General features: G+C 39.6%; 3 protein-coding genes and 1 long non-coding RNA gene across 14 annotated transcripts in view; 1 reads left to right on the forward strand and 3 right to left on the reverse strand.

The window, feature by feature from the left end:
• The window catches only part of LOC123506864 (kinesin-like protein KIF20B), an 80,576-nt gene that overhangs the window by 31,775 nt on the left and 26,301 nt on the right, over positions 1-22,500 (forward strand). The window contains exon 1 of one of the 2 annotated variants that reach the window (XM_045259218.1): positions 21,401-21,428. The exons of the other annotated variant lie outside the window; for it this stretch is intronic. Within the exon in view, the coding sequence (XP_045115153.1) occupies positions 21,416-21,428 (13 nt within the window). The 5' untranslated portion in view covers positions 21,401-21,415. Of the gene's footprint in view, positions 1-21,400; positions 21,429-22,500 lie in introns of those variants that run through there. 2 annotated transcript variants of the gene reach the window in all.
• On the reverse strand, positions 3,727-14,760 carry LOC123506867. Of its 9 annotated transcripts, none has more exons than XM_045259227.1 (6): positions 14,405-14,760; positions 13,900-14,099; positions 13,313-13,514; positions 12,959-13,087; positions 6,901-7,013; positions 3,727-6,757 (listed from the first exon to the last, which is right to left on the reverse strand). In XM_045259227.1, the coding sequence occupies exons 3-6, from the start codon at positions 13,346-13,348 to the stop codon at positions 6,397-6,399; spliced, it is 639 nt and encodes a 212-aa protein (XP_045115162.1). In that variant the 5' UTR covers positions 13,349-13,514; positions 13,900-14,099; positions 14,405-14,760; the 3' UTR covers positions 3,727-6,396. The 9 variants fall into 9 exon arrangements, with proteins under 9 accessions (XP_045115162.1, XP_045115160.1, XP_045115163.1 ...); XM_045259225.1 differs by having other exon boundaries at positions 13,900-14,151; XM_045259228.1 differs by lacking the exon at positions 12,959-13,087 and adding exons at positions 7,585-7,738; positions 10,584-10,699 and having other exon boundaries at positions 13,900-14,753.
• LOC123506871 lies at positions 8,816-12,937 on the reverse strand. The gene is made up of 2 exons (XR_006675543.1): positions 11,631-12,937; positions 8,816-10,378 (listed from the first exon to the last, which is right to left on the reverse strand). It is a non-coding gene; the product is annotated as an uncharacterized LOC123506871 (long non-coding RNA).
• LOC123506869 (astakine-like) lies at positions 17,057-22,298 on the reverse strand. Of its 2 annotated transcripts, XM_045259233.1 has the most exons (5): positions 22,140-22,298; positions 20,443-20,580; positions 19,253-19,365; positions 18,066-18,168; positions 17,057-17,662 (listed from the first exon to the last, which is right to left on the reverse strand). In XM_045259233.1, exons 2-5 carry the CDS (start codon positions 20,576-20,578, stop codon positions 17,658-17,660), a joined length of 357 nt encoding a protein of 118 aa, XP_045115168.1. In that variant the 5' UTR covers positions 20,579-20,580; positions 22,140-22,298; the 3' UTR covers positions 17,057-17,657. The 2 variants fall into 2 exon arrangements, with proteins under 2 accessions (XP_045115168.1, XP_045115167.1); XM_045259232.1 differs by having other exon boundaries at positions 17,057-18,168.

Raw genomic sequence — 22,500 nt, forward strand, 5'->3', positions numbered from 1 at the left:
TTACGAAATCCAACGAATTGCCTTTATTTCAAATTAACGGTGAAAGAAACACATCATATTGTCAAGAATTAAAGCAGAGCCACACTACATTAGGTTACATTTTCTGAATATGATAATTTTTGCTTTCCAGCCTAATAAAGAAAACACAGATTCCTTGTCGTATAATGATTTTTATTTCTATCACTGAACGGTTAATTTTTTTTACGAATAGATTAAAATTTGTAGAATATTATTATTTGGGTGACGTTTTCATATTTCTCAAGTCTTATATCAAGCACCAAAACAATTCTAGCTGTGCAAGTTATAAAGAAAAAAGTTCAAATCATAGAATGCCGAAAGTGATATTTCAACTAGGAACAAAAAGAAAAAAAAAAAGCTATACACAATCTTATTACAGATTATAACTTAATTTACATTACTATCAGTAGATAAAATATAAAAACAATGCAAACTCCAGTAACAAACGAGAAAACAATTGTGATGTGGAGCTGAAGTAGTTATTTTGCACCTTTTCTCACTCCTTCCTCCTCTCTGTCCCCCATCCCACATTCCTCCACCACCCCTCTAGCTACACCTCCACCTCCTTCACCTATTCCACCACAACGAATCCATAAAATATCTGCAAACACCTACAAAACACTCGAAAAACGACCTAGTAAATCATTTGGCAGCAGGGTGAAGGGATGGGGCTGGCGGGGCCTGGCCGGGGCTGATGGGCTGTGTGCTTGGGGCACCAGCAATGCCTCTGTGGTGGTGTGTGTGTGTGTGTGTGTGTGTGTGTGTGTGTGTGTGTAATTCACCACTGTCATCTGCTGGTCACCCAGCCAGCCTTCCCCATTATGGAGCGAACTTAGAGCTCATAGACCGATCTTTGGGTAGGACTGGGTAGAGACCACAACTTATTCCATACTCTGGGAAAGCAAGGCCACAACCCCTCAAGTTACATCCCGTACCTACTTGCTGCTGCTGCTGTGTGTGTGTTTGTTTGATCTGCTGCAGTCTCTGACGAGACAGCCAGACGTTACCCTACGGAGCAAGCTCAGAGCTCATTATTTCCGATCTTTGGATAGGCCTGAGACCAGGCACACACCACACACCGGTGCAAGGTCACAACTCCTCGATTTACATCCCGTACCTACTCACTGCTAGGTGAACAGGGGCTACATGTGAAAGGAGACACACCCAAATATCTCCATCCGGCTGGGGAATCGACCCCGTCCTCTGGCTTGTGAAGCCAGCGTTTAACCACTGAGCTACCCGGTCCTCTGGCCTGTGAAGCCAGCGCTCTAACCACTGAGCTACCGGGCGCGGTAGCTCAGTGTGTGTTGTGGCGATGGTGGGGTGGCATATACTGTTAAGAGAATGATGTTATAACTTGAGAGAGAGAGAGAGAGAGAGAGAGAGAGTCGCGGCGCAGCATTTTCCAAATGAGTCTGACCAGTGGTACAGGTTTCCTTACAGCTACATGTAATCGGCTTTAGTGATGCTACTCATTTCCAGTGTCACATTTTTGTCAACGATATCTTTTGTAATTTAGAATAAACTTCTAGATTAGAGTACTCTTGTGGAATCCTTGTGGGAGAAGCCTTGAGATGCAAATCACTCACCAAAGAAAACAAATAGGGAGACTGTCCTGCTAGTAGTAGAGGCAGCTACAGGTGTGTGATCAAAAATAGAAGGAAGCCAAAGGCAGACTGCAGGTAAAGTTAGTATGCAAGAAAAAACAAGGCGGTGGTGGTGGTCTTGTTGGTGAGGCAGAGGTAGGATATATATATATATATATATATATATATATATATATATATATATATATATATATATATATATATATATATATATATATATATATATATATATATATATATATATATATATATATATATATATATATATATATATATATATATATATATATATATATATATATTGGAAAAAGTAGAAAAGTAAATATAAAGTTAAGACAGAAAAAGTAGTTTAGTGTATATATGGATGGAGATTGGTGGGTTCTCTCCAACCCTGCAGAAGTGCATTGGTGATCCCAAGTTTGGCAACTTTCTCCATGCCTATTGGATCAAATGGCATAAAGGCAAGACAATGAATCGTGTGGCTCCAGAACTACAAGGAGTGCTACCCAGTCATTGCACATTCAAAGCCATTGGTGCTGGTTTTTGCATTGTATCCCAAAATATCCCATTTATTCTGAATTACCTTGTAGGTATTCTTCCAGTGGCTGGTTGTGATTCTTCAAATAGAATAGTGCATATGTGCACACACACACACACACACACACACCCCATCAAGCTGGAGCACAGTAACCAGTGGCGTACCATAGGGTTCAGTGCTGGCACAAATTATGTTCCAAGTATATGTCATTGATATATAAGAGGATTTAAGTAGCTATATAAATTTATTTGCATATGATGTGAAACTTTTGAGAGTACATACTAAGGAACATCCGTGACTGTATGGAATTGTAGAAAGATACTGACAAGATCTGGAAATGGAGCCAAAAGTGAAAATTACAATTTAATACTAGGAAAAGCCATGTAATGAATATAGGTAAAAGTAATAGAAGACCTATGTAAAAATACAAAATGGGAAAAGAGAATATAATGAAAGAGTTAAGAGAAAGACCTGGGAGTGATTATACAAGACACCCTGACTCAGAAAGACATACAAATGGACTAGTCTATTTGGTTTAACATACAAGACACTAACTAACAGACACATGGATGATGATGAAAAAGATCATATCCACTATGATAAGATTTAGACTAGAATATGCAGACATCAAGAAACTAGAAATAATCCAAAGAACTGCGACAAAGATGGTCCCAGAAATAAAGGATCTCTCCAATGAAGAAAGACTGAAGGAGATGGAACTATCAATTTTGAAGGATAGACAGGAAAGAGGAGACCTAATAACAATATTTAAGTTAGTAAACCATCTGGAAAAGATAGATAGACAAGACCTGGTAACACTGACAGAGGATGGAAGTAGATGAACAAGATGACATTCTAAGATCATGAAAAGTCAATCTGAGAAACAGTAAGAAGTTCAGTTTTTCACATAAGACAATGGTCATCTGGAGTGGATTAAATTAAGAGATAGTATCATCAGAAAGTGAGCACAAATTTAAGGAAAACTTGGATAAATGTAGATATGAAGATAGGTCCCTACGAGCCCTGCTTGAATCCTGTAACATACAATTAGGCAAATACAACCATAAATACACACACACATCATCAGGAAACTAGAATTCAAAGGATAACCACAAAGATAGTGCCAAAAGTAAAGGATCTTTCTCATATAGACTAAAGTAAATAGAGATATCAATTTTGAATGATAGACAGGAGAGAAGAGATCTAATAATGATGTACAAGATAGTGAACAGTATGGAAAAGATAGACAGATGACCTAGTATCACTGATTGTAGATGGGAGAAAGATAGAAAAGAGGACATTCTTAGAAGATTACAAAAAGTCAATATTTGAAAAATTTAAAAGTTTAGTTTTCCACATAGGACAGTGGACATCTGGTAAAGTTTAAATGATGAAATTGTAACAGCAGAAAGTGTGCACAAATTTAAGGAAAATTTGGATAAAATTACATATGGAGACAGGTCACTATGAGCCCCACTCGAATCCTGTAATACACAACTAGGCAACTAAGTAAAATACACACTTTACAACAGATCATTCAAAGGGAATTGGAATAATGTACAATTGCTGAAACAATCATAGTTTAATCAGTAATGTACTGTATACTGTGACATGTTCCTCAAAAACACTTCATAAATAATCAAAATAATTTGGAAATACATACTATAATTTTTTTTATTCACTGTTTATTTTGTTACTTTGACTTAATGTGATTTGTCCAGTGTGCCACTCAATCATTAACAAGGAACTGGTCCAAGGCTTTGTCCAGACTCCATGACTGTCCACTACAGTGATGCAGTAAGTTGCTCCAAAAAAAAAAAAAAAAAAAAAAAAAAAAATACATAATCAATCTTGAAGAGAAAGGTGCCAAAAGTACCAAAGTACTTAGTAACTTCTATGGTACACCACTCGTCATTGATACTGGAACTAAAGCCAACAAACGAACTACATTCACACCAGACAGCACTGAGCACTGGCACATGCATCTGTTCTGTGTTCCATACACTAAAGGGCTTCACTGTTTGTCAAAAGGGTTGCTAAGTATTGAGGTAAACATTCTTTAAATAAGGAATAAAGGGGAAATAATATAATTTTCACAAATGATCAGTAGTAATCCTTAAAAGTATAAACATTATATAAAAAAATAATGGAATAAACTGTTTGACTTAATTTCAGAAAAAAATATAACAACCATCTATATTTGAATAACAAAGAAGTCACAAGATACTAACTTAGACAGTAGATTGCCACAAAAAGAGACTGATAACAAGATCTGCAACAAAATGTGTATGCACAACAAAATAAAGAGAGATGCTTCTCTATCTATTACGTACCAAGCCAGCAATTCCACACAGGATGGCCCACACAAACCACCACACTCTCACTCTCATACACATACTTGTATTATTCACTCCAGCACCATTAGCAAGTTTACTGATAATAATGATAAGAATAACTAATCTTATTGATGAAAACTTCATGGTTAGCTACATTAAGGCAGAGGTAAACCTATCTCAGTCATATCCTTAGTTAGCAGGGTTAGTACATAATCAGATGAAAATACTTTTCAATGAAGGTCAAATGTATAAATGGTATCATTACAAAACAAATTATGCTCTATAAGTCACTGGGCTGGATAAACACAGTTCTCATTGTATCTTGTGTTAAAAAAAATTTAGAGAAAAAAAAATATATATATATACTCAACCACTCAGTGACAGCAAGCTACAAAGAAAGCACAAAGGTTCCTCTGTCCCACACAAACATCATGCCTGTAACAAGGGTCCCAATGTGCCACAAAATTTCTCACTCAGCCACTATGGATTGCTGCTTCAAGGCTTCATGATACATCACATTAATATATTTTTTTTCTGATTGGCAAATACCATAAAATTCATTACACTTATAAATCATGCTTGCACATTCATTTCTACCAAACAACTTCTTAGGCAAGTAAGCACACGTGGAACAGGTGGAATGTATTCTTGGAAATATTCAAAATTCTCCTTAGTTAAAACTGGAAGATGAAGACACATGGTCACAGGCATAACAGTGACATTGAAGGCTTCACAGTTCATCTTTCCCAGGTCACACCTCTCAAGTAAATACTAATAAAGAAAAATAAGGCACATATATGTCACTTTGCCTGTCTTCACCTAAATTGTACATACACAGGATGTGCACATTCTTACCAAGGATGATACATTACTAGCTACCAAACAACAGAGACTGCCAAGCTGATGTCTCCTCTCAAATTAACTTCTCACAATCTCTTCCAAGAACAGGAGCTTCACAAATTACAATGGAGTTCTGTTCCTATGCCACACTGTAAACTGGTTTTCAATGTAGACTGGAACCAACCTAAGTAAGCACCTACTGTATGTCACACTCCTATGCTTATGTTATGTCATAGTGCAGTAGTCATAATCTAGGACATAAAAACTTAATTACTGTACCTGTAAAAATAATCACATGGAGGACATACAGTAAATAAAAACAATGAAATAAACCAGTAAGAAAAGTCAACAAATGGGAATGTACAGAAATAAGCACTAACAGTGATCTGAGGCTGCCGTAAACTGAGAATTCCCTATATTCTATTCTATTCACTTCAAGTACTAGTATGGCATGAATGTTGATATACTTCTGCCTATCAATAAACCAGGCTGACAATCCCACATGGGGTGACTCGGACTACACACACCAGCACCACACTCTCACAGATGTATCGTGCAGACTCTGACAGTGTTAGGAGTGTGAGTACTGTGTGTATGAGTGAGCTGTGTGGCACTGACAGCCTGGTATATAGATAGATGGAAGTATACTGTCCTTCAGGTCATACAACTTACATTAAAACCTCAAATATTAGCTGCAAACCTTACAAATGCTACAACAAACACGCTTTTCCGTCATCAACATACAGCACAAACTCCCACCAGGGTATGTGGGTAGGCATAGGTGTTCAGTGGTAGGATGGCAGGGGGGAGGAAGCAATTGTCTCCACTGCTTTTGTAGATGCCTATGCTTATTGGAAGTGTATTTTTTTTACATCATATAACAACACATACATGTATATATCTTCCATTTTGTCCACTGTTACATAAAATCACATCAACATAAAACAATGAAATGATCCACCAGTACAAATTTTACACTGTAAGAACTTAAGTACTGTAAATAGCACCAACAGGAATGTGACCTTAGGGGAAAGTTAGTGTGTGACTCTGCTTAAAGCTACACTTTATCCCCAAATTTCTGCAGATATTTTTGGAACTCTTCATACTGTTTGTTTAATTTGGGCTCTATCTTCTCCTTCAACGTAGAAGCAAATTTCTTGGTGCTTTCTGTATCTGCCTGCTTTTTGTCTAAGAAATCTTTTAAATTCCCATCTCTATTTGGATCAAAGCATTCATTCACCTCTGAGAATCTATCATCATCACTACATATACAATTTTGAAAGAGCCTTGAATAATGTTCCACTTGTTCACACTGAAGCCAAAACTGATACTTTCTTGAAAACTCGTTCATTTCATCTGCATTGGGATTTATATCACAAATGTCTTTATTTTCTGGATAATTGTCTCCACACAGAAATCTGAAAGAATTTAGTCATATATCATTAGTTGCTTCATATTTCATATAATCACAGAGCTGAAGGTCAATTCCCCTCAGCATTACAATATGTATTACCAACATGGTAAATGAAAATTACTCAAGCACTTTATACAAATTCCGTACCTGAAAAATGCTTCTCTACCTTCTTGTGGCAGGTCCTTAAATGCAGTTATTTTTAGCAGTGCACCCGCCTCTTCTTTAGTCTCCACCTTCCCGCGGGGTGTAGGTGCAGCAGCCTGCAACATAATCCAGTTACCAAAGGCAATATCTTAGTAATGGTTGTCATACAGTTTGAATACAGCCTTCACTACTCTAGATTCTTAAGCTTTCCACTACCAATTCAAGGATATGTCTCAGGAGCCAGAGAACTAATTTTTGAGTCAAACCTCAAGGTAACATATTAAAGAAAAATAATTTCAGAGTGTGGTGTTTGAAGCAACTTAAAAAATAATTTCAGAGCTAGTGTGGTGTTTAAAGCAACTAACTACTGTACACTGTACCAGTCACCCTTAGAAAATGCTGTTTTCTATGACTTCCCTTTGTAATTTTTCACACTATCTTTAACACAGAATTTTCTTTTTAGTAAACTAAATTTAATTGAAATATTTAAATGTTCGTGAAAGGCTTTACTTAGCAGAGCAATACATGTCACTTCCCTGAGAGAGAGAGAGAGAGAGAGAGAGAGAGAGAGAGAGAGAGAGAGAGAGAGAGAGATAATTTACATCTAGAAAATTAAAAAAAATTAAGTAACTCTCTCTCGCTCTCTCAGATCGGTCGAGGCGCTATTTATTCCCGTGTTATCCTTACCAATTCAATGTTTTCCTGCTCGGTGTTGCCAACTAATAACTCAGAGTCAGTGTCCATAACGTGTGAAGAAGACTGTGTTACCACGGCCACACCTCGCCCACGCTACTATCGATGTACTACTTTATAGTACTACGTATAGTGATGGCTGGCAGCCCTGTGGAGACGGTATGAGTAAATACTGCAAAATACGTTGAAATAATGCATCCTGGGTTACATCTCCATTTATGACTTTACATAGGAACCTCTTTGAAAGCTGAATTACCGCCATTATAATGTTGAGGTCATGACTGCAGTAAGACAAGCGCGGCTTTGTTGAGCTTGGAGCATTCTGGGGCGGTGGCTGAGCTGGCCTGGGTTATTGATTACGTACCGCTTGCGTTTTGCTGGCTTTGCTGGGGAGCGAGTTCAGAGTTTGTTGGTGGCAATGCAAACACTATGGCTCCACCCCATCATGGCTTTAGGATGGAGTGTTCAAGGAGAAACATGCAATAGTATTCATTTAGGGGAATTTCCTTCAGTCTTATGGCTCATGAGACCACCACCAAGCTCGTTCTACTTATTATTTGGCGATTTTGCACAGCTTCCGAAACTTATGCGGGGGTTGAAATAATGTTGTGTGGCCATTAATCTTTTGACCTTCATACACCCTTCTTAATGCGAACAAAATCGTCTATATTCATATATATATATATATATATATATATATATATATATATATATATATATATATATATATATATATATATATAAAGCATGGTAAAAATGCGTCCCAGTAGGTACTGAAGCGGTGAATCTCTCTCTCTCTGGCCTACTTTTCCATAAACCCAAGAAAGCATACCATTGCCATACGGGCGCACTTGATATACATCGATAGTACTTTAGTTGCTGTTAATCTATAAAGTATATTTCTATTTCATGTCGTTTGATTATAAGAGAAAAAAAAGTAGTTTTCCTTTTCTGCCACTGCTCTCAAACTGATACGTAGTACATGTACGTGGATTTTTTTTTTATTTATTTGTTTTTATTTTATTTATTTATCATTATTATTATTATTATTATTATTATTATTATTATTATTTAGTTTTTTGTTTATTTATTATTTATTTATTTTTATTTTATTTATTTTTTTATTTATTTTTATATATTTATTTATTTATCTATTATGTGTGTGTGTGTGTGTGTGTGTGTGTGTGTGTGTGTGTGTGTGTGTGTGTGTGAGAATGAATGAATTTATTTTATGAATTTTTATGAATTTAGTAGGTCAGACTTTATAAAAGTATGGAGCACAGCTCTGATTTACATTTCAAATATAACAATAAACAAAGAATTACCTCACCCATTCAGTACTTATCTAAACATATTCAATACTAACTTCAAAAACAGAGACAGATTTTGAAGAACCTTCTCATTTGTGCTTTGCATCAACAGAATATACTTAAAGTAAGTTGGCCTATACGTAAAACACTCTGACAAATACGTATTCCTTAATCTCACGATGTCCCAATTGGTGCAGTCAAAGAAAACATGGTATTCATCACCAACAACACCCACATCACATTTACTGCAAAGTCAAGTTTTCTCTACTAACACCATGATGTCTACCAACATTAACAGGCAACTTATTATTAAGAGTTCTCAGCTTTGTTAACAATATGCAGCTAGTCTTCTGCAGTTTTACAATGTAACATTCCATACCATAATCTAATTTAAACATCCTATAATTGCTACATAAAGACTTTGTTGCAAGGTTACTTCACCAAGTTGCTATCCACTGGTCCCTCAATCTTAACTGCACAGCTTTTATAACCCACATAACATTAGGAACATCTTGTAATAACCATAACCATGACATGCCACATTCATTGCAGATATTTTTGATACAGGCTATCCAAGGCGAAGTGTAAATCCCAGACCTATCTGTGTGTATTTACCTAGTTGTATTTATCTAGTTGTAGTTTTACAGGACCTGGGCATTTTACTTGTGTGTCCCTGTCTCCATATCTACACTTATCTAACTTTTCTTTAAAGTGTGTGTGTGTGTGTGTGTGTGTGTGTGTGTATGAATACATTGTTTATGACACTACTATCTGATAACAGATAAGGGGAACCTGATTAGTTCATGCACCCTTCCAGGAATGAGAAATTCATCTTGCTAAGAATTGTTGATACACTGTTGTATAATGAGTACATATACAGCAAACTTTCACTATGATTTATATGGAACAGTTTTTCATCGAAGTTGAAATAGCTTTTCATTAGAGCCCTCATTATACCAAGATATTTTTCCAAATCCTATGACTAGATGATGGTAACAGTTTGGCGATATGCCTTGAGTTATCCATAGTTTTCATGCACATAGCAATGTATAGCATTTTCACATCAGCTTATGCACTAGTAACAATGATCAACAAACAAGTTTATCATAATCTATCATAAATGTTTACATTCTTTTTAGAAATAAATTTTGTAGACCATTTCCAAGAGCTGCCTCAGTTTGGCACTCCACAATGGAAACAGACACAAATGATAATCTGGAGTTTGTGAGAGAGACTTATGGATCAACACAGTATACAAATGTCAGTACAGCCTTTGACTTGTTGCCTGATGCCACTGTATCAGTCAGCTAATTACAAACAGCCACTGCAAGTTCAGTTTAAGAGTGGCACAACTGCTCTCCTGCCCAGCAGTTTCTCAGTGCCCAGAGCTGAGGTAAACTGTCATCCCTCACAGCTAAGGAGGATAATTTTCTTTTATAGCCACATAATATCAGCGAACCACTTCTTTTGAGTGTTCTCTGAAAGGATGGGATCTAATCAGGATCATAGGGTTGTTAAGACTGATTATATGTAAGCAGCATTACAAGCCTGTCTATTGTTACGTGGCCAATGATGTGCAGCAGTTAGCAAGACTTTCACGGAAATCAGAAGAGGCAAGACCCACAGTTAGATATAGTTCTGAAAAGTCCCACAGTGTTACATGGTACAGGGAATCACACCTACCAATCACTGACAGAGAGCCCAAAGGACTTAAAGTCCCTCTGGATAAAACTGACTCGTGTTTTCTTTCAAGGCTCTAAACCTTCACTTTCCCAACTGGTCCCATACTTTGTTGTGCACTGGCAAAAGATTAAAAGAAATAAGAAAAAATAACATTGTAGGGAACTGTGTTTTAAATGAGCAACTCCTTTAATATAGCTAACTGAATACTAAACCCTTAACAATTACCATACATGTAATGAAAGTGGAACATACAGATTGGTGTTTTAAAATAACAATACATTTTACTTTTCTTTTCCTCCTCCACTTTCATATTGTGTCTAAAAATGTGTGGAGGCCCAAAAGAAAAATGTAAAATAGAAGACTGGGAAAGCAATCTTATACATATTTTGTTTTCTTTTCATGCAAGAAGTGCACTGGGTAAGGACAAAAAAAAAAAAAAAAATTAAAGGCACACTGAGGTACCAGTTCCTAAAGGATGCTCAAAAAAGATTATCCCAAGGTGAATTCAAGTGAGGTGTATGGAGATGTGCTGCAGGAGTGGATCATGACAGTAGCTATGGAAACCAAAACTGCACGTGACTGCATTGCAACTTGTCTAAGTTATATATATATATATATATATATATATATATATATATATATATATATATATATATATATATATATATATATATACTTTTCTTTTAGCTATTTATGCTGTACATTTTTTTGTATTATGCTTTTGATGAGCTGTATAATGTTAAAAGCTCTATTGTAGATATGACACATACAGACAGTCTGACTGCAAACTGGGAGTATTGCTAAGTACTGTGTTAGCGAATTGTGGCTGAACAAAATAACTGCATGACCAAACAAGCCGCAAGTCACAACGCTTTTCAGGTTAATGCAGCCTGCTAAGTACTCAGTCATCCTCGTGGTGTATGAGGCGTTGGCAACACCCCCCAGAGCATTCCTGCAGCACTTGACCATTGGGCTGCAAGTTGCTGGTGTAGGAAATGCTATTGCCCAGCACGTGAATACTCTCTTTGAATGTCGGGATACACATACCTTATCATGTTTTATCTTCTTTTTTAGCCAATCCATTCTATTCCCAGCTTAACAATGATAATGTGATCCACAAGTCTGGGTTGAAACCCTTGTTTTTTTCTATCGACGGCAGCTTTTTACACCCTCATGGTTCCTGTTCTCCCAGCTGACGGCCTAGAGTGGGTGAGCCGTGAGTAAACAAACAAGTATCAGCAGTGTTGCCAGATTAGGTCGAGAAATTTTAAACCACTCTACACAGACCTCAAAAACCCACCTGATTAAAGTCTCACAGTTCATTATATACATAGTGTACCTAGATTTTTCAAGCCAACCATGGAATTATCTATTATATAAAGTGGAGTACACTATGAAATTCTCGGCCATAACGAAGAGAATAGGCCTCGTTTGCTACCACGACTTGTGGGATGCCCTAAATCTCTCTCTCTCTCTCTCTCTCTCTCTCTCTCTCTCTCATTTACATAAAACGTCTTTAATTATTGGTTGTACATATTCAGCACAACAATTCTAGCCAAGGTAGAAAGTCACTGCTGCACTGTGAAGTCATTCCTATCCAAAAAGCTGCTCTATTCAGTGTCCCTGTCTTGTAACAATAGTCAGCCACCCTAAACACAAGGTGATCCTCTCTCTCTCTCTCTCTCTCTCTCTCTCTCTCTCTTGTTATTGATTTATGTGTGATTATTACAACACATGGGATTAGTCGCTGCCACCACTAGAAGAGTAACTACAAATACGTGGAACTTGGGCAGATAGCAACAGCACGCGCTCGACGCCCTATAATATATACGAGTACCTTTGAGACCAATCTATTGAGTTATCGATACCCAGTACAGTTACAAGGAATCTTACCGTCCCATGTCAAGATACAGAATAATGCTGGACGGGGTTGCAAAGCTCATTAATATCTACGACTGACACCAATCAGCCTAGGAGGGGAGGACAGGAAAGTGACCTCAAGAGTAGAAAATGATACCATGAAGGCAAAGGGATTCGTGATTTACCATAAGATCACAATGTTTCGTTACTTAGTACTCTGTAAAACTTCCTGCATCTAACTGTAATCTGAAACACTTTAGCTCCGCGTTTTCGCTACTTTCTAGAGGTTCTGGTTGAAATGAGTTTTTTTTTTTTTATGATTCTAATAGGAGATTAACAGGGTTTCTGCATCATTAATAGGAGAAACACTCTTGATTCTTGAGAAGCCAACTAACCATCTCTGTGTCCTTTGAAAATAGTCGTAGTGGGAGAGCCAAGCATTTCTGAATACGATCTTAAATATGAGTGCAACATTTACTTAAGGGTCTGGTCACCACTACTTCGATGTTACTGACCGAGGAGCGATGAGGGAGCACATGCAGTAAGTGACGGCGAGGTTCAGCAAGCCTTCCACATTCACCAGAGTTCTTTATCTGGAGAATGAGATCGAACTTTCGGGACACACCATCCAAAACCTCAGTACACTGTTGGTTGCATGGGAAGGATGGGATACAAACTGGCTGGTACAGATTTCCACTGCTATACTAAGATTTCCCGGTCGTGTTCGCATAGCACCGTATTGCAGTTACCTTCACTCACAGGATGAAATTATCCTCATATGTCAGTTAGTCTCCTCAGCTCCAGGAAAATTTTGGTTGTATAAAGATCACAGTATTTGATGTTCACTGAAGTGTAGAAGCATTACTCACCCCCCCCTTGCGGCTCTTGGACATTCCGAAGCCCATCTTTGCTGATTTGAGCGAGCGCACATGCGACAGAAGGCCTACTTGGAAGTCTTGCTGTTACCTCAAGGCATGCGGCATCAACAAGTTTCTTCTGTGCGTCCTTTGCTTCTTGTTGTATCTGCCTTGCACAGAACTTGCCGCGTTAACGTTACGAATCCTTTCACACCTGAAATTTAAAGGTCATTCAAAGGGAGTTCAAGAGGCCGATGATTCTTTGTCAGATTCTCTAGGAAAGAAACATTAACCCCTTCAGTACCTTGACGTGTTTCCATATCTATTCTGTTTACTATTTGGTGATTTTACACACCTTTAGAAACTCATGTGAGGGATTAAAATAGTGAAGACTGTGGCCATTAATCTTCTGACTCTCCCCCATAGACCTTTCCTAATGTAAATAAAATGGTCTATTGGTACAAAAATCTCAAGTAAAAATGTATCCCAATAATGAACGGGTTAACTCAAAGGTGAGGGAGATGATACATGCCATCAACTCGTGAACTCCATGCTCCACTATGACCAGCTTCACTGTACACCAACTGCACGACACATACCGTCATTATTTCTCTTTGTACTTTTGTGTCATTATTTCATGGACTCAACAGCAAATGTCTGGCTATAACTCTTGATCGACGGTGCATCTGTTCATCCACACACCAGCGTGAGCGCACCTGGTTTGCGTCTTACCATCTATAGTTATTGACACAATGCACCTCAGCCACTTCTTGCACTACACACCTCGTCATTGTCTTCACTGGTTGAGGGATGGCACATTATTTGTATATAATGATGCAGACATTACTTCACTGCAATATGAATGAACGCCTTAGCTGCATCTTCACACTGACCATTGAGAACGGAGGGAAAACACAACAGAAAACCTCACCGTCCAGGACTCGCTGGTAAAATGGTGTACAAAAAAAATTCTCTGACTAATTCCCACGCCAAATTGTCTTCACTTCCGCACAACCTCCACCCAATTCCTTCCAGGCGCGGTGGATACAAGGCGTTAGTGGAGGTAACCTTTTCATTCGTCACTTCCTCACCACATTCCTTTACCTTTCATTGATATTTCCAAGTCATTGAAAAACAGTCGTTGTGGGTCGTAATACGGTTAAAGTTTCCTCTCGCATTCAAGAATAAATATTTGCAGCAAGACTAGAATATCACTTTAGCCACATCTTGACGGCGGCACATTGGGCACGGTGGAACGGGTGGAGAGAGGCACTGGCTGTGGCTGGAAGGCAGCTTGCTGGAGAAAGTAAAAGTGTTCACTGACTTTCGTTTGCGTCATAATATTTCACGCAGTCTCTATTTCCCATCTGTTTTTTCCCCTCTCTCTTTTCCTTTTTCCGATCCATTACCGACGCATGGTAGATACAGTATTGACACGAGCTCACCAAACTTCCTCTGTAGTGGTGCGTGGCGATCATTAACCAAGAAATCATGTAGAGGTGTCAGAAGTTGCCAGATAGTACCGGACCAGTCTCCTCTCACAGTCACACCCATGATCGAAGAGTTAAAAATAAGTACACTACCACACTTCGTTGCAACTTTTTTCCTGGTTCTATCCCACAATATGAAGTACTACACCAATAGGCAATATCATAAGGTCTCTCTCTCTCTCTCTCTCTCTCTCTCTCTCTCTCTCTCTCTCTTCTGAGCGGGACTTGATAAGAACCAGTGCAAGCCTATTCAGAGTGAGCTGCGCTTTGATCTACCTATCACTGTAACACTTGCCTGAACCTTCCTTGTGGCTCTCCTGAGTCTCCTCTTTGCTATAGTTGTCTACGTCTCCGCCTCTACACTTCACTACCGTCTCTCACTTCTCTCCTTCCCTGGGCTCCTTGTATTAACTAACTCTCTTGACCCACCACCAGTCCCTGAGGTCATGTATCGTGTCTGGCATCACTGGTCTTGCGGCATTCCACCACTGGGAGCACAGGTTCGCGAAGTCACCTTAGAGTGTTTGTGTTGGTTTTCTCGGACAGGAGTAAAAAAATATAGATAAAATGAAGGTAGAATGACAGAGGAAGGGACAGAGAGAAACACAGCCCCGTACAGTACATTCCAGCCTTTAGTCTTATTGGAGGTCAAAGCTTATCTACTTATCTATCTATTTATTGTATCATGACCTTATAGTGGACAAGTCTATGCAATATACAGGAGGAGGAGGAGGAAGAAGAACAGGAGGAGGAGTCTGAAACACGATACAATATTTCCTTTTCTCTTTTTTTATTTGTGTCTCAACGGAGAAACAACATCTTACTTATGGAGAACAACACGAAAAGTTGTGGAGGAAGAGGAAAAGATGGAATCTGGAACACGATATAAGATTTATAGCAGTAAGTAAAAGCCCCACCACGCATCACTCGTACAAAAAATCAAGACTTTATTTTACCTCCTTTCCTTCGCCTCATATAACCGATTTAAGTGCATATACACGGCTTCCTTTGAACATCAGTAATAGTACAATTGACATGCAGGTCCCGCGTATGTCAGCCTCCACAGCATTGATAGCGAAGGTGAAGAGTAGAGCAGGTGCACTAATTCACCAATCCTGATGTCAGACGCGGATTTCAAGTCGATTCGTTTGCCAAATCCGTGATGCAGTCCAATCAGCTGAGACCATGGTAACCACTTATTGTTATGCAGTGGCCTTCTATTACCTCGGGACCTTGATATGCATCTCCACTACACAGACTCGGGCAAAGATTCCTACATTAGTTCTACTTGAAACTACCAATTTCTGCAAGCGATTACACATCTGCATTGCAGTTTGATTATCTAAAACAAATCTTTGGTACAGGTTTGTCTTACAGACACGTGTCAGCAGGAATATAGGAAATTTGATCTCTGAGGGCTATATGAGATTAAATTCGAGATGGCCGCCATGTCAATGGATCTACAGTCTATATGTTAAAACCAGACATTTTTTTTTTTTTTTTTTTTTACATTACAAGGGCACTGGCCAAGGGAAAACAGTGTTGGAAAAAAAAAATCCCGCTGGTTGCCAGGCCCTGTTTAGAGGAAAGTAGGAGAAAGAAAAAACAAAAAAATCTAAAAGGAGGGTCCAGTTAACGTAAGAGGTGTCTTGACACTCCTCTTTTGAAAGAGTTTAAGTCATAGGCAGGTGGAAATACAGACACAGGTAGAGAGTTCCAGAGTTTACCAGTGTAGGGAATGAAGGAGTGAAGATACTGGTTAACTCTTGCATTAGGAAGATGGACAGAATAGGGATGAGAAGAAGTAGAGAGTCTTGTGCAGCGAGGCCGCAGGAGGGGGAAGGCATGCAGTTAGCAAGTTCAGAAGAGCAGACAGCATGAAAACAGCGGTAGAAGACAGATAAAGATGCAACATTGCGGCGGTGACTTAAAGAATCAAGACAGTCAGTTAGAGGAGAAGAGTTGATAAGACGAAAAGCTTTAGATTCCACCTTGTTTAGTAAAGCTGTGTGTGGATCCCCCAGACATGAGAGCCATACTCCATACACGGGCGGATAAGGCCCTTGTACAGAGCAAGCAGCTGGGAGGGAGAGAAAATGGACGAAGACGCCACAGGACACCTAACTTCTTGGAAGCTGATTTAGCAAGAGTAGAGATGTGAAATTTCCAGTTTAGATTTTTAGTGAAGGATAGACCGAGTGTGTTTAATGTAGAGGAGAGGGGAAGTTGAGTGTTATTGAAGAAGAGAGGATAGTTGTCTGGAAGGTAAACCTTGCAATGTGCAATGCAAAAATAATTGTAAGGTGTTCATTAGTTTAGCAACTTGTGGTCATCTTAAGTTATAGACTGGCATTCAGATGGAAGACAAGGCCAGGGACAAATGACTTAGTGAAAATGAAATATCCTGTTGTTGGAATTCCTTACTGGGAACGATCAACATGCAAGTGTTTGGAGCAGAGACAGTGCATTGCAGTGGGTGCAGTTCTGGCACACTTGCACTGCAGCCTACAGTGAACACAGTGACAGCCGGTCATCTCTTGATACCACTGTTATAGAGCACCCTTCACTTCTGGAGGATATTACAACATTTATGTCAAATCTATATTTATTATCTATCTACCTATATATATATATATATATATATATATATATATATATATATATATATATATATATATATATATATATATATATATATTATTTATAATGCCTGTTACATTATATCACAGAAGTTACATCGCGTAGTTTTGGAATAGTGCATGGCATCGCTGTACACACGTCCTGACCGCACTCTGTCAGTCACACAAGATTAGCTTTACCATGAGCGTGTTTGACTGGTGGCCATCTTGGGTTTGACCTCACCTTTCCTAATCTGAAAGTAAACACGAAGGTATGCGCAACGTTGGAAATGTCTTATGAAATTTACAACTGTTGTAGATAACTGGCATTTTTAAAAAGGGCAGCCACTGTGAAGCAAATGAATAGAGAGAAAGAAGAGGAGGAGGAGGAAGAAGAAGAGAGACACACCCCGAGGAACAGTTAATCAAATAGGACGAGTCATCCTAACTAACAGTGCAACATTTCCAAGGAAGCAATGCCCTGCCCGGCCGGCGTGAGGCATTTGACATGACCCACGCCTCTAACAACTTGAGCTTATAATATTAAGAACGTCAGAAATCATAGTATGAAAGAACCATGACACTAATGAATAACATAGCGTGTGGTGGCAAGTTCCCATAGCTACTAGTTTTCCAAGGAAACACTGTTGTGCTCACGGCTTTGGCTGGGAACTTCATGTTCTAGTTGACACATGCCCCTGTAGCAGACGAGGCCAGGCTCGCAGGGACACATGCCGAGGTGCGCCGCTTCAAGCTCCAGCTGTCAAGATCACGACAATTAGAGTCTTTCTTATTTGTGTATAAATGGAAGCTGAAAAATGAACATGGTTTAGGTAGAATATGGAATTAGAATTGAATTATAAGTCAATCAATTAATCAATCAATCAATCAATCATTATATATATATATATATATATATATATATATATATATATATATATATATATATATATATATATATATATATATATATATATATATATATATATATATATATATATATATATATATATATATATTGATTGATTGATTGATTGAATGTAAATATGTTAGAGCGAGACTAGAAATAGAATGAAGTAGTCCGAAGAAAAAATAAATAAATAAAAAACAGCAACACAGGCGTAATAAGCAGGTGGCAAGGCTCCTTCTTGCCTGTGTTGTTGAAATCACCGTCTGTACAACAGGATGGGAAAACCGAGTCGTAGATAATCAGACAGAATGAAGGACGCAAACATGCCCCGTCCTTCTTCAGCTTGTTTACATAACTAACTGTCGGCCATGACCTTGTTGTGAAGAGAGATTTCACGTGTACTGCCGGAATAAGACACTTAACAATTCTCAGTCATCATTTCGACTGGCCTCTTATGTGAACTGTAAAACAGCGTGCAACACAAGTTGCTGCCAAAAGTAAAAGTTTTAAAGTGGAAAATATTTTTGAACATGCGCATTTTGAGTTGTTGGCATGGGATTCAAGTGTGGCCTGGCGACAGACACAGCACTGTGACAGCGGTAAATAGTTCAGTCATAGTGCCTGTAAATATTAGAGCTTTAGAGCTTAAAAGCTTCTACAAGAAGGGTTGTGCAGTGAGGTGGATGGGAGGGTGGAAACACAAATTAGGGGGAACGAGCCCGTGGTCCGCCACGGTGGTCGATGGCCATTGGTCGCGCCCACCCCAGACAACACTTCTATTCCATGATAAGGTTAAACAATGCCACAAAATGCCTATGTGTATAGAAAGTTCTCGACTTGAAATAACCTGTACTTTCACTTGTGGCAGAGAGAGAGAGAGAGAGAGAGAGAGAGAGAGAGAGAGAGAGAGAGAGAGAGAGAGAGAGAGACTCACGTAGACGTCGCCAGGGTAGTGTAGGCCGTGGGAGGAAGGCTGGGAGTTGGAGTAGCAGTATGATCCAACAGTCCCGAGTGGAGCGCAAGAAGGGATGCTGTACCTCATGCGCCCTGCAATGAAACAGCCCAGATCATCCCCACTGAGGAGGGAAAGTGAGACATGATGCAACTTCACGAAGCTGGCAAATCGGATCCTCAAGAAAGAAAAAAAACATTGTTATGAAGCAGAGGAGAAATAAAACTTAACTTTGAAATAATAAAAAAGATGAGAAATATATTAATGAATTTATTATCATTATCCGCTACTGTTATCACCAGCCTACTTTTTTTCTGCTTCTTTTCCCTGAAAGTTATTACCTTGCACATCTCGATGATGTTTACCAGCTCATCTATATAAAGGCATCTCGCATTGAGCTCGTGCAAGTTTATACACGAGAGAGAGAGAGAGAGAGAGAGAGAGAGAGAGAGAGAGAGAGAGAGAGTGTGTGTGTGTGTGTGTGTGTGTGTGTGAGTCCCTGGATAAGCTGTCACCACTAGATTCCCTGCTCTCTCCCGCCTTCCAGCTACAGAAGCGGGCTCCTTATCGTCTTTTCAGTCACATCTGCCACTTGATGGCTTTCTGCTTCACTTATAGATTGTAAATTTGTGTTTTGTATATGTACATATTACTGTGGTTGTTTTGAGCTGATGGGCAGAAAATCGCAGTGTGGCGGTGACTGGCAGGAACAGTACAACACCAACCCCGTTATAATGGATTGCCTATATTATAGTGTTTCTAAGAGCACATTCCAATCTTATTGCTTCACTGAATTGCACCTCTTCTTTGCTCATGGTTATGGCCAACTCTACCAAGGTAAAGTGAACATGCTGCTTTACACTGATGAGAAGAAGTCAAACTATAGTTTGGCGGGCTTCATTTGAAAACGTCCTTAAAAGTGCCAACGGCAGGACTCGCTTGGTGTTTTCTGCTAACTTAGTGTTTTTATAAGAGCATGCATTAATCATGTACCTTTCAAAGTTTGTGTGACATGCATGAGTAAACCACCACAATAATGAACATCCTCTCCCATGGAAAATGAGAGGCGCACGTTTGCTAATATCTTGATGAGAAGAGGTTCTCTGAGTCTACAAGTTTCTCCGAGGAAATGGGAACAGATAGACTGATAGTCTGGCGGTAAAAATTCTTACCTAAGAGACAACATGAAAGTGGTCCGCAGTCGTCATTGTGGGTGCATTCAGCAAAACTTGCCTTAGTACTTGCCGTCACCACCGTCACAACCACGGCCACCGCCACAGCCAGCAGCAGTACGCGCCTTCCACTCATTGCTTGGGGGAGAAAGTAATATAATCAAATATAAATATAATGTAATAAATAAAGAAAAAAAGGAGTGGTAAGGACAGAGAACATACTCGTATAACCTGACTGGTATTTGATGTTTAGTTTTTAAAATTGTTTCCGCTTTGATTTTCCCTCCACACACACACACACACACACACACACACACACATACATTTGCCGGTGCGGCGAGGCAAATGGGCAAGCCCCTGTTCACCTAGCAGTAAATAGGTACGGGATGTAACTCGAGGGGTTGTGGCCTCGCTTTCCCGGTGTGTGAAATGTGTTGTGGTCTCAGTCCTACCCGAAGATCGGTCTATGATCTCTGAGCTCGTTCTGTAATGGGGAAGACTGGTTGGGTGACCAGCAGGCGACCGAGGTGAATTACACACACACACACACACACACACACACACACACACACAGTGACTCATTACTCCCTCTTACGCCTCGAGCATTACAAAATCATGACCACATCCAGCCACCCACGCCACAACCCACACCAGCACCACCGTAACAACCACCACCATCACCTCTGCCCGGTACCTGCGTATAAGGGACACACGCGTCCTTCTCGCAGCATTCCGGAGGGTTGGGTTTTCCAAGACACGCTTTTATCTTGCTAGCTGGTGCAGGACAGAGGAAGTGAATAGTTATAAGATGTGTGTGTGTGTGTGTGTGTGTGTGTGTGTGTGTGTGTGTGTGTGTGTGTTACAACAGCCAGATTTCAACTAAAAAAATGCGGTGATTTAAGAAAACAAGTGTGCAAATCAGGTTTGGGTCAAGGCGGAGGAAATGTCGCGTGAGGCACTTCGGTAGGCGGAAATGCTTCTTGGAGGTAACGACGTGGTTATATTATTGGGTTTGTTCCATTTGCTGGTGTGTCTTTTAGATTAAAGTACGTGAAGTTTTTTGGTGGATCAACTTTGCTGTTCAGTGAGAAGTAGTGTGTGGAATCTGTAACTTGGGCATAACATTTCAAAACATCTCAGTGTCACTCAGTTACTTTTAATGAATCTTATTGGAATGCAAAGTTGTTTACAAACGTAGTTATAATGGTTCTAGACTCGAGCTTGGAGACACACATGAACATTACTATCTTTGTAGCCTTTGAAAATTGTTCTTACGAGATAACTAATTGTTTCAAAATACCTGACGGAGTATTCGCCGCTAGTCTGCCTCACGTAACCGCACATCATTCTCTTACATTTCTTGAGACAGACGCAAGCAGCTTTAAATGACGCATCAGAAACAGTCGGTCATGAGCAGCGTGCAGGAAGCAAAGGTGAGGGGCATTCATTCATTGCGGCAGACGCTCCACCACAGGGCTCACCTTCCACACTCCCCAACAAGGGTAACATCCGGGCTCACCCCAGGTCAGCCATATAAGGACTAACGCGCCGGGAAGGATGAGCAACAGCCGTGCACTGTCTACCGCCCGATGGATTCGAACATAAATCCCGGGTTTATATCAAAACGCGCCAAACATTACATAGAAGAGGCACAATTACTAAGAATATTGAAGAATAAATGAGTGACTGTAACTCACCTGTGTGCTTTTGAAGCGTATTGGTGAAGTACAACTCAGGAAGAGCGCAGGGAGTGACCCTTAAGTGGCTGCCTCGTATCCTGACGCCTCGCGGAGGACTGTGCGCTGAATGCCGGGAGAGTCACTTCATATAACCCTGACCGAGACCCCCACGCCCCGCCACCCACGCCCGCCCGGTGCACGTTCGTCACTCCACCACCATAGGGAAAAGCGCTGCACTTTACAAATGCGACGTTGCAGAATGAAAAAAGGAAAATCTAAATTTACCAGCTATGTGGACCAGACTTCGTGGAGAGAGGGAAACCAAGCGAGACGGACTTTAGGATTTTCCACAGCTGCCCCAATCACCGACGCACCCCTT

The sequence above is a fragment of the Portunus trituberculatus genome, chromosome 21, assembly GCF_017591435.1.
Source record: "Portunus trituberculatus isolate SZX2019 chromosome 21, ASM1759143v1, whole genome shotgun sequence".
NCBI lineage: Eukaryota > Metazoa > Arthropoda > Malacostraca > Decapoda > Portunidae > Portunus > Portunus trituberculatus.

What these genes read in the sequence shown, in the direction of transcription:
- LOC123506867 (XM_045259224.1), bottom strand. Translation starts at nt 13,348, where the DNA reads ATGGGCTTCGGAATGTCCAAGAGCCGCAAGGGGGGG. An exon ending in TGCTCCCTCATCGCTCCTCG is followed by an intron (nt 7,014 to 12,958) that starts GTCAGTAACATC and finishes ATTATGTTGCAG; the next exon opens with GCTGCTGCACCTACACCCCG. An exon ending in GGTAGAGAAGCATTTTTCAG is followed by an intron (nt 6,758 to 6,900) that starts GTACGGAATTTG and finishes AAATTCTTTCAG; the next exon opens with ATTTCTGTGTGGAGACAATT.
- LOC123506869 (XM_045259232.1), bottom strand. Translation starts at nt 20,578, where the DNA reads ATGAGTGGAAGGCGCGTACTGCTGCTGGCTGTGGCGGTGGCCGTGGTT. An exon ending in ACTTTCATGTTGTCTCTTAG is followed by an intron (nt 19,366 to 20,442) that starts GTAAGAATTTTT and finishes GTTTCATTGCAG; the next exon opens with GGCGCATGAGGTACAGCATC. An exon ending in ACTACCCTGGCGACGTCTAC is followed by an intron (nt 18,169 to 19,252) that starts GTGAGTCTCTCT and finishes TGATCTTGACAG; the next exon opens with CTGGAGCTTGAAGCGGCGCA.